General features: G+C 35.9%; 1 protein-coding gene across 2 annotated transcripts in view; it reads left to right on the forward strand.

Annotated features, from left to right (window-relative positions):
• Positions 1–12,623, forward strand: part of LOC106625239 (uncharacterized) — a 424,306-nt gene that overhangs the window by 209,053 nt on the left and 202,630 nt on the right. For both annotated transcript variants that reach the window (XM_070105926.1, XM_036361284.2), the window contains exon 3: positions 4,906–6,546. In XM_070105926.1, the coding sequence (XP_069962027.1) occupies positions 5,829–6,546 (718 nt within the window). In that variant the 5' untranslated portion in view covers positions 4,906–5,828. The remainder of the gene's footprint in view (positions 1–4,905; positions 6,547–12,623) is intronic.

Genomic DNA, 12,623 nt, shown 5'->3' on the forward strand with positions numbered 1-12,623 from the left:
TTATATAAAAATCATAAATAGTGTATAAATAATAAAATGTAATATTAAGATCTTTTTTAGGCTTACCAAAGTATTATAAATAATAAAATTAAGGGTCACACCTGGTGTAAATTTTGAAAAAAATCGATATTTTTTCATATATTGATAGATTATACTCTTAAAAATAACAGAATAAAATTTTAAATCGATAACTCAAATTCAAATTTCTTTAGTTACAGCCTCAAAAAATACTTATTTTTTTCATCTCAAATTTTACAGTGTTTTCTTGAATATGTATAAACATATCGCTTTTTTTTAAGCAGTCACCTTTAATTTCATTTAGCTTTGTACAATTTGTCTAGAAGAAACTTCTCTTCATACTAATATGAGGATAAAATACTCAAACTTGTAACCAGTGAAAGTCTCTTTTATGAAGCATTTAAAAAATGTTTCTTTTAACATAATGTCGTTTCTCTCTTTCTAATCACTTTAAGAAATCAGCGTAAAGCCACAATAAAACAATACCCAATGCAGCTTAACTCAAATAAACTGTTAACATAAAGACCTGCTACTCCAGTAGAAATCGAAATTCACCACACTGCTGATAAGCTCATCAGCTGTTGTACAAAAGAACGCCAAAAAACAACCACCTTTGTGCGTATTGCATACTTCACAGCGTTACTTTGTGCGAATCCGTTGTCTGCGCATGTGAATAACAAACGGTAACGATAAGGTTTATTTGAAAACTCGATTGATGTGAATTTGCTTCCTTTTTAAATGTGTCAACCACCCGTCTGTAACCTCAGTCTCGCTGCAGCAACCGTTCGGTGAAGTTCAACTGCGCCGCGTTACCATTGTGTTACGGCCATACGAAAGTGAACGTACGCAGATACCTGTTTAGTGAATGAGAAAGCCGATTAGCTCAACAAGTGTCGTAGCAAAAATACGATTACAAGTGATTTGCCTGAAGACAGTTAAGTGCTTGAAACGAAAGCAAGAAGAGCGAAGGCAGTGTTCTGTGCGAAATAAGAAATTGTTGAATGAGTGATGCCAAATTATTTTGGGAGTTTCTCCAATAGCCTGTAGTGAGAGCGGGTGTGTCACGCAAGTCAAAACAATAGTGGACTCCACTAACGGTATTGTGAGTGTAGCGTATTTAGTTTGTGGCGGCTCCTTATGCGAACAGGTTGTTTTGATGGGCTGGTAGGTCACCACAGGTGTTTTGTTTTTGGGGCTAACCATGCTTTATCGCTTTTTAAGCAAAGAAAAAATTAAATTAAAATTTTCAATAAAAAAAGTTAAAAAAAGTAATTTTTTGATAAATTTTTTTTAGAAAATCTAATAAATCGAAATAATCGAATTATAATCAGCGCAGTTAAAGCAACATGCATCACTTTATTAATAATTTATTTATCACTAATTTATTACAAATAACTGCTAATTTCAGCACAAGTTTTTCGTACTATCAATTTAAAGATCAAAATAGCTTAAAAGAAACCAAAAACACAAATAGCCGCATGATAACATATGTATGTGTTGCATGTGTATGAATATGTGCATGTATGTGTAACATCTACTTTCGGACTCTTTATTTGTCTCATGTGAGCTCTGCTGCAACATTCCAAAATTCTGCTCATACGTACTATTATCAGCATGTTTTTGTTGTTGTTGTTAAAACTTTTGTTGCTTTTGTTGTTGCTGTTGTTATTGTTGTTATCATATGCACTTTGTATGCATTTTGTGTGCTGCCAAATAAAATGGCACATACACAATCTGGCCACATTTTATGTTGCAATATTTTCATTTGCTTTTCGCTTCATTCATTTTATTTAGCTTAGTCTACTTATTTGTTGTTTTTTATATTTCGCTTTTGCATATCTTTTTAGTTTTGCATTTTTTTGCACAGATTCGCATTTTGTGCTATTTAATTTTTGGCTTAAAAACAGGCTGGTTGCAGCTTATATTTTTTGGTATTTCTCGTTTGCTCCGCAGTTCCGTGAAAAACGCTCGCTTTTCCAACGGTTTTTTGGCGCTATGCGCTTGACAATGCCGTAAACAAAATATAAAAGTGTATATATTTACATACATATGTACATACCTGTAAATGGTTAGCATAAATATGAACCAAAGCTTGGCAGAGACCTTAGAGTTGCTATTGTGCAATTTTATCACAAAAACCAGCCAAGCCATGTGATTGGCTATATACATATATGAATACAAGAGTATATGTATATATGTATGTACATCTGCTTTTGTATATAATAACACATATAAATCATTGCGGCCTTCATATAAAATATGAAATAGTAAATAGTGGCAGCACAGGTTATCAACAGCCCTATGTTTTAAAGTAAACTTTACTTAAGCGAAAAGAGCACTGATACATTTGTGTAACAGTTTTGAAGCGCTTAAACGTGTTGTGGGTGTTAAAAGATATAACGTTTCGACGAAATTCGATATTATTATTATATATGGGTGCCATCGCTGATTTATCCAAAATTTCGATGCAAGTTTTGTAATCCGACTTATCAGAGTCTCCATTTCAAATTGCAATACTCCACTAAAGATGCTAAGACTCGGCAAATTTCAAGATACTTTTCTTAAAGGCCAAGGGGAATTAGAACATACGCGAGACCTATTGGGTCTTTGCAGATATTGGGTGGATGGCCGACTACTGATAAAGGACAACTTTCTCTATTTGGTTATCCCACCCGATCTCATTCGTATTTAGGGACTTTTATCGAAATCATATAGTCAAAGAGAATTAATAACAGACAGAGACAGCTGTTATCTATGTTGATTTCTAATTTTTCTTGTTACTCTATATTCAATAATCACATGTTAAGCTTTAGGTTCTTTTAAATCACTTCTCTCATTAAGTGAAGCCTTGATTTGATATTCTTGTGATAGAGCAGAATTCCCTACGAGGATTACATAAGTATATGAAATTTTGATGTTCAATAATACCAGTGTAGAAAATTTATGGGGCGTTTGTCATATTTTATATTGTTTTTCATCGAATGATATTGATTGATGATTTAATTTTTATTGTAAGATAATATTATCGTAATCACAGTGCCATCTACGTTATTTAAATTAAAACAAGTAATAAAGGCTAAATTTGGGTGTAACCGAGCATTTTATACTTATGCAACTCACAAGAATGAAAGCCGGGAACTTACATTCAGGCGTTGGCAAAACTTTATATTAACACTAAGAGGGGATAAGGGAAGTATTGGGACGATTCTACCCATATTTGAGAAACTTATTGATATGGAAAGTAATCGTGGTTGTAGTCCGTTTTCGCCCATTTTCGTACTGTGACATAAGAATGTCAAAATAATTTTTTGCACCGAATTTGTTCCAAATTGGTAGAGCGCGAGTTGTCGCTTGCACGGACGGATAGATGGACGGAAAGTCAATCGGGTTACAACTCGTCTTAAAATCTTGATCATATATATGTATGTTGTATAACTCCGTATGTATCTCGATCAGTTTTAGGTGATACAAACAACCGTTAGGTTAACAAAACTATTATACCCTGTAGCAACGTGTCGCAAAAGTATATAAAGAATTCCCTTGATGTTTCTTCGTTTTTAACTGGATCTTACGTAAAAACTTATAATGTTATATAAGATAAATTTAATGTGATCCAGGAAAAACTCTTAAGTAGAAATAAAAGCAAAAATAATTTTGAGTGCTGAAATGTGTAATATGTCTCCAGCTGCCGCTAGTGGTTTGTCAACAAATTCTATAAAATTTTGACAGAACAACTTATTTGACTTTAAAAGATTTTCATTTGAGTATGGTAATTAGTTTTATCTATCATAGACATGTGTAATATTTTATAACGAATTTTAGAAAAATGGTTGTTTAAAGTATATTACTAAATTAAAAAAATAAAAAAAGTTGAGTTCAGGGGGTATTCTAGTGTAGAATTTCAAAAGAAAAACGATTTTTTTTCATATTTCAAAGTTTAGCGATTTAAGAATACATCTAAGAAAGGATTTTGAAAATTTAAATTGTTTTCAGAGATATAGACATTTTAATCACCCGGCCTTCAACTGGTTCGACTGGACCTAATCGAACAAAAGACTTTACACGAAACTTTAAATGCGTTTTTCTCAGACCAGACCTTTTCAATACGATACCCACGATTTCTCGAGATCTACAGAACCGATTTACTTGAAATTTTCAGAGAATTTTTATAATTCTCTCGGATATGAACTAGCCTTAATCCGAAATTTAAATTTTTGCTATTTTTAAAAATACGAGAAAATTAAAAAATGGTTAAAAAACTGTTATTTTTTCAAACAGTCGCTATTTTGTCAAACATTTTTTTTTTTCCTTATCGCTAGTTCATACAATTGCGACATCATTGCAGACTGATAATCTGTTTTTTCATTCCGATGACTAGAAGGGTTGAAATCATGGGTATGCACATGTGCCAATTTTTTGATTCATCAGCTGACAGTTTTTTAAATTTTTAACTTTTGTTTTTTTAATTGTTTTTTGTTTTCTTGAGACATTAATAAATAACTGATAAAAAATTCGATAGTAAAAATATTGATTGCCCCTTTTACGATACTTTAAAAATTACCTAAAATTCATGTCTCTAGACTAGAATACCCCCTTAAGTTGTTTTGTCAAATTTTCACATAAATGTATAAACAATTCAATTACCAGCAATCAGCGCTCTAGAAATTCACAACTGGTTCTGTATTCATTACTTAATATATTCTTAGAAGTCCACTACAATTTATTTTCCTTAACTTAAATATCTCGAGTAGCTTTCGAAGAAGTTCTTGCATTTTTAGCTCAAAAGCATCTTGAATCCATAATTCTTTTCTTTAGAATAAGAAACAAATCACATGAAAATTTCCGCAAAGACTATGGCTTATACTCTTCACTTCTCTTCATTTGCAGATTAACGCAGAGAATACTTGAGAGCATTGCTAAGCGGGTCGACAACTACTCCAAATTCGACGTCGAGCGCAACAAGAGGGCTACTTTCCATAAAAGTTTCGGACAAACTGCCAATAAAGTGAAACTTTTTTCCTTCAGCACACAGAGTACACACACAGCCACAGATACACAGTGAATCAAGTGAACTACTCAGACCGGTTATAGTTGATCAATCGTTGAATACTTTGTGGCAAGTGACTGAAAGTTGAAGAAGAAGAAGAAGGGAAAAGAATTTGCAGAAATTGTGCAACATTTGAAGTAATTAAAATTGAGTTTCAAAAGTAAAATCGGCAAAAGTGCATCCAAAAAGGAAGTAAAAAAAAGAAGAAGAAAAGAGTGACAAAAGTTTACAGTTGCAATAACAACAGCAACAAAAGAAACTAATCGATAATCGAAAAGTAAGTTATAGAAAAATAGAAAATACAAAAAGTGCAAAACCTAGTTGCAACAAGGGGCGCGCGCATGCAACATTCCGGCCGCGTGTGGCAGCGGCAGCGTCTCTGCTGTAGCACAGTGCAATCGAATAATTAATTCAATGCACTTAAAATTGCAGTTTTTAACTTGAGAAACGAGGAAATCGCATTTGGCCCAAAACTGCTACAGATATACTGGCAACAACAACAACTACAACAAAAAAGAACACAAATAATAATCACAGTGAACGAGTGGCAACACAAAACTAAACTAAAAGTGCAATAAAAGAAAATAAAATAAGCGAAAGAAAAGAAGCAGAGAGTAGAGAAAAGCGTGGCAAACTTAGCGTGACAAAGTTTCATTTGTTGGCAAATTGAAGCGGCGTGCAGCCTGCAACAGCAAGTGAGCGATCTTGGCAAGAGGCAGAGGAGTGAATGCGTGAGCGATCGTCTGCTGTGTGAACAACAAAAATGACGTGCGCCGCTCATAGACTAAATTGCATAAATTTACAAATACAACAACAAGAACAACAACAACAAAGAGTTGGACATTTGGCAGCATCCACCAACGGTTGCAACAACGGCAGCGAAAAATACGCTAAAGTGAAAAGTTGCAAGTTGATGTCGACGCAACAGCGTGCCACACGCGTACACGCCACACCCCACCACGACCAACACCAGCAGCAGCAACAAGAATTGCGTGCAGCTGGCATAACTTGTAACGGTGTTAGTAGCTGCAACACAGAAGAATTACTTGCAGCACAAGAAAAACACAAACAACAACAAAAACAAACACACAACTCCACCATCACCAAAATGTATGACAACAGCAACTTGCAACACTCGCTTGAAGAAGTGGAAAAGAGGAAGGATACTAACGGCGCTGCCACCAAAACCGCCGCTACCATCACCACCACCACCACCACTTTCAGCACAAATGCAAATAGCGTCCAATCACGGCGGCATCAGGTGCAACGGCATCAACAGTTCACTTCGGTGTGCATGCCGTTGGGTGAGCGCAATAGCAACAACATCATAACAGCACGAATGCATAATGGTTGCAACAACAACAGCAATAGCAGACAGCAACAACAACAGAAAATGAATTACAATTATACAAAATCCTTCGCTGGTTACACACGGCTCTTGAGCGTCCTGTTGTTGTTCGCCTTGCAGCATTTTCCAAGCGGTAAGTGATGTTGGCAATACATATAAAACTTACGTAAGAATTGTTAGCAAACTTTTGCCAGTTTTATTTTATTTAACACCTGCTAATTTTAAATTCCAAAAAAGAAAGAGTTCTCTCTCCAGAAACACACTCTCTCAAGTCTTTTTTCACCAGTTCTGCCAGAAGTTTATCTTCTAGCATGCAATATCTGAATTTGAATAAAAAATTTGCATATTTTCGCTATTTTAATAAAAATCTTTTAAAAACTTATCTTAAACTTCGTCTGGGATGGCATTCACTGTCTTCAGCGAATTAAGACTCTTTCGGTTTTCACATATTTTTGGAATACCACTCGCATACTCATAAACCCACGTCTTGTTACCAGTAATGGTGCATTTGCTGAATATAGGATTAACCTAATTATCAAAAATCTTTCTTAAAACCTCTACTCGACTTCGTTTTTACAAAAGACTCATGTCTTTCGATTAGAATCTACCATTGACACGCTTCATACCCAAAACATTAAGCCAAAAGTGTTGACTCGCTCTACAAGAGGTGTTGAAGTCCTCAACTATTTCTATAATGCCAACAGGACGATTTTCAAGCTCTGTTTCTTTAACTTTTTCGGTGTTATCATCATTGACAGAGGTAGGTTCGCGACTCGCATGTGGCAAGTTTGATTTCACGACCTTCATTGACTGCTTTGCGCCACTTAAATACTTGTGTTCGTAATAAAGTAAACTCCGCATAACACTATTGCAACATTTTCAACGATTCCGTAGCTGTGATTCCATTGGAAAAATTTTCAAGCAATCTCGTTGTTAAAACTTATTTTGCAATGGTAAAAATCGCCAAACAAACTTTTCGCAGCTGCCAAACACTCACGAGTTTACATATGTAGATCAAACTTTACACGAACATAAAGAAAGCTTGTAGCAATCTAGGAAAAAAATTTTTATTGGCTTTATTTGTAAGGCCAATACTGCTGATTTCAGTATTATTTTGTCCGACGCATTTAAAGATTCTTTAGGCAGATTATTTTCCTCGTGGATCTCTAATTCAGAATTGTGGAAAATATACATTTACAATTTAGTTGAAATAAGAGATCTTTGATTTATGATTTGGTGCACATTATTTTTTTTATTTAGTTTTGTTTTTAATGCGTAGGTTTTAGTTTTGCAATTTCAAAAATAAGTAATTGTGATTTCTATGTGTATTAACTGAAAACAGTTTTCAAGCTATCGATCTGCAATTTTGCACCTGTCCTTTTCTCAACAAGAAGCTGCTCATTTGTCGGAACCGCCAATATTGGATCACTATAGGAAACACTATGGGAAACTTTTATATTTCACGTAATATCTTCACGAAATTTGGCATAAGTTATTTCTCATGACAACAATGCAATCTTCGAAGAAGTTTTTTAGATCGGAATACTGTAGCATACGGCTGGCATACAAACTGAACAATCGGAATCAAGTGCTTTTATGGAAAACTCTTTCATTTGGCGAGGTATCTTCATGAAATTTGGCATGGATTATTACTTAAGGCAACAATAAATTAAGCGAAGAAATTGTTAAGATCAGATCACTACTTGTATATCATATAGCTGCCGTATAAATCGGAATCAAGTTCTGTGAAGGGTATTATACAAGTAGCTACGGTGCAACCGAAGTTAACGTTTTTTCTTGTCTTATCTAATTTCACTACCGTATAATTTATTTCAACGATGCGCATCGAAGGAAAATGACTTGTCACTATAACCAAATGCAGTTAGTCACTCAATAATTATGACAATTTCTTTAGAATAGTGTCAGTTGAAAATACAATGTTTTTAGTAGTTATAGGGACCATACAATTACACAAACTAGTTGTCGATGCTCTCTAAACTAATAGCTGTATCGCCTAATCTTCAATAATTTGCAGAGTGTATTACCGTTTAATTTAGTTTTTGTGAAAAATTTGTGCAATAATTCCAGGACTACTAAGTTCTAAGCAACAAGTTTTATTGCTATCAGTAATGTACTCAATATTTGAAAAAAATTCTAATACACAAAATTTTACTTCTACATAAAAAACTAGTATAAAGAAATATCAAACCTAATTTTTTAGTCCCTGTGCGCTTTGTTGGAGCTATTCTTTCTTGTCAACTCATTTTCTTTGAAAGCAATAATCGAGCTTTCAAGCTGAATTTATCATGATACTAGATTGTTTAATTCACTATTCTTTAAAGTTTGCCAAACCGAATACATCTAAGAATTATAGAGAGTAATGTTCTTTAAAAACATATTCTACGTTCTAGATTTATTACGAGTTCTAAAATTTCAGTGAAAGAGCCAGAAGTTGTTCATAAAATGCGTGAGCTCTCATATCTCTCTTTGACAGCATTCATAAATACAGATTTAGAGCTTTGTTAATAACGACTTATTCAACTTTGATTAATTTCAAAACTATTTTATTTATTAAACTGGAGACTTTAAACTGAATATTTATATGACCAAAAAAATGTTTCATGTCTCAAAAAAAAATGATCAACCAAATATTTATGTGAAAAATCATCTTATATTCAATAATCAATGACCCAAATGCAACAAAAAATCAGAGTTAACTTGTTTGCGAATGTAATCGCCTATAGATTCTGCATATTTACTTCCCAACTTCTGGTTCACTTCGCTCACACTCCGTTGTGAATGTGATTTCTGACAGCCGTCTTACTACCAGTTGTCTTACGCAAAACCGAACAGTAACAAAGCGATAAACATTAAAATTAATTTTGCAATCGCAATCTGCAGTTTGGTTCCAGCAGCGCTTACGCTTCCCTGAAATACACTACTGTGCCTTCGTCTGCCGGCGGCGTTCTTTTACAGTTCGTCAACTATGAGTGACCGTGCGAGCAGTGGATCATAGAGGAAATGATATTGCGGTTTGGCGAAAGTTGTCTTTTTTTTTTTTTTTTGTTTTGGCACAAAACGGATGTTTTGCGGTGGTGGAGCTGCCACATAATAAAATCAACACAAAAGGAAGTTGCAACATTTATTGCCAGACTACGCGTGTTTGGCCTGCTTGCTACACGCTAGCCATTGCAAGTATTTGAATATGCAACAAAGGTCGATCAGCTCTAAGCGCCGCTGCCAATGCTGGGCGACGGACTCAAGAAGCGCTGCAAGCAGTGTCTATTGCTATCGGCATTGCGCAAGTTATTTGTGGTTCATTATGCAATGTTGCAAAGATTAGGAGTATTCTCGTTGAAGTTGTAACTGTTATTATGCCGGCGAAGGCTCGTCATCCCGAGTGCTGTTGAGTCATAGGCACACTGTGACAGAGTTTGAGTAGAGTGAGTACTCGGACGTAACGTGAAACAGGAAATACATTGGAGTTGTTGTAGTTTTTGCTGCGCTTGTTAGCTATAACGGGATTATTGTTGCGTACATTCGATATCAGCGCTTGTTAGCGGTTGGCTTGGTCATGGCAAGACGTTTGCTTGGCAGCATGTTAATGTGACCACAAGCAACCCTTCGTCGAGCTCGCCAAATTCCAAGCTGCATAGTCGAGTTGCCCAGTTGATTGGCATTAAAGTGGTTGCCGCGTTCTTTTTCTCCCACTCTCTTCAAATTGTCATCATTGCTGATGTGCTCAGTCGAAGTTCGTCTAGTGCCGCAAGCTTTCTTTTCTATTTTGTACGCTCTCGTCTGATTTGGAATATTCATGAACAAAGTACGAAATTACTTTCTTCACAATACAAAGAAGTATTGCCGGCAGCTTTCGCAAAGCCGCAAATACAAAACCGCCAATGCTTAGCGGAGGCAGGAATATTGAAATTTCTCGGTACACTTGGTCAACTTTTTTTCTCAGCAAATCCACACCGCTTCTCATTTTTATTGCATTTTTGCTTGAGTCGCTTGCTTCGGCGTTGGTATTTGCGCGGGCGTCGGTGGTGCGTGCTTTAAATTCATCGGTATGTAGACGCGGCGGCGCTTGAGAGAGTATGCATACCAATAACTGCCAGCGCGCGAACATTCGAAGACAGCAAATTTTATTTTAATTATTGCGCCCTCACTACTTCACTACTATTTTGTGGCAGTTAGTTTTCCATATAAATGTCGGAAAAGTTTGCGCTCAAAGGCGGTGCTGGACCAAGCTAAGCGACGCGAAGTTAAGTTGAGTCAATTTATTTGGAGTGGAGCTGAGCAGAGTGAACGCCAGCGCCTCAATTTTGTTAGCGCGCTAATGCCTGCTGCATATACAAGGCTTTTGCATCTAATGCTTGTTGTTGGGTTGCAACAACTACTGCTAGCAGTTGTGAGCTGTCATTATACCACTCGCGCCGAGTTAAGCGTCCTTCAAGCACTTGAAGCTTCCGCTGTTTGTTGCACAGTCTTCAGTCAGCGACCTCGACGCTTCTTAGCAGCTGCCCTGCGGCTATAAGTGTCTGCAGCCGTAAAGTATTTGGAGTTTGTCCGCTGTCGGCTGCCAGCTGCTCGTCGGCTGGGGTTTCCCAACAGCTTTACATCGAAATGACCGCATAAAAATAAAAAGCAATTAGTAAAATTAATTGCTCAAGTTTCGTTTTGAAATATTCAAACTGCCGGATTAATTTACTGCAGTGCCGGCGCAAAGCCGCACATACACACCGATACCCAATGGCTTAGCAAGTGCAGACGACAATGCGGTTGTGGCATTTTGTGGTTTTATATGCGCGCTTTTGTTGCGAGAAATATTTTCACGTCTTTGGTGCCTCGCTTCCTTTTTTTATTCACGAGTTCTATAAATACTTCACATTCCCACTTTATTTAGTGAGAAAAGTGTGTGACACAAAAAGTGGAAAAGAGTGAAACAGCCATATGCTGTGTGTGCGTGTAACGGTTGAAAAAGCTTCTGGGTGCTACCGAAAGTTTGTTGGAAATTTAATCAAGATGTCGAGCTGATGCTTTGAAATCTTTGATAAGCAGATCCATTTCATTGAGTGGCAGTTAAATCCTTTTTGATATTTGACAAGGAAGTTCAGTTTTAAGTCTAGTTGCGTTGGTGAACTCCTTTGTCTTTTTGTATAAAAAATTCAGTGCTTTTGCGAAAGCTTCACAAATCTGTGCAAAGTTTTACTAAAGGGAGAACTGTTAACAGAAGCTATTTTTATTAACTGCACTTTACGAGGTAATTAAGAACTTCCTCAGAGGTTGACTGACAAATTATGAAAACGTTAGAAAAATATGTAAATAATTGTATATAAATGAACCGGGTATTGAATTGCATTTTTCGATTTTAGCTCTTTACCAAAAATAAGAATATGTGGAGAAGAGATACAAAACTGTTCAAGGCCAGTAAGGAGAATTTCTAAACTCAAAATTATGAAAACATAAGCTTGCGTTTCCTTTTTTATAATGATCACAGAGTGATCATATTGCATCTCAAATATTTTCGCTAAGAGCTTAAGTTTAAGCTTAAAACTATATCAGTTTTTCAAATAACTCTTTAATCGACATAGATGCATTACCAGTTGAACGTCCATAGGTAAAGAACAAAAGCACAAAGATGCATCGTGAGTAACAATTCTAATATGGTATCCAGTATATTTTGCGATTTTTTTGCGTAATTATCACTCTCACAGCCCCGTAGTTATACCGAAATGATTTAGCGAGGTGTTTATTTAAAAACGGCAATCTAGACCATGTGAAAATCCCTATAATATGATACGTAATGCTTCTGTTTACTGTCTGAACTAGAAAAGTTCCAGGACCCATAAAGAACTGATTGCATATTTACTAACATGAGGGGATGCGGTGATCCAGGACAACTAATGGTAGTTATAGCGCTTATATTCATATCAATATATCGTTCAATCTATCCCCCTCAATCTGCTCTCAGTGCTCACAATCCCAGTTCATACGTTCACTAGCGCTTCCAACCCAATTCGAATATTATCACATTTAGACACCTTTTTTGCAAACGTTTTCCTCCCACTTGCGAGTTGACCCATATTTTCAGTCCAGCCGAGTCAATATTTGCAGTTTTATACCTTGTTTTCGCACTCCGAAGAGATTTAATGTGACACGCTTGTAAAGTAAAGCACTCTCTCTCTCTCATATCTATACTTACCTTTTTTG

The sequence above is a fragment of the Bactrocera oleae genome, chromosome 2 (genome assembly GCF_042242935.1).
Source record: "Bactrocera oleae isolate idBacOlea1 chromosome 2, idBacOlea1, whole genome shotgun sequence".
In the NCBI taxonomy this organism is placed as follows: domain Eukaryota; kingdom Metazoa; phylum Arthropoda; class Insecta; order Diptera; family Tephritidae; genus Bactrocera; species Bactrocera oleae.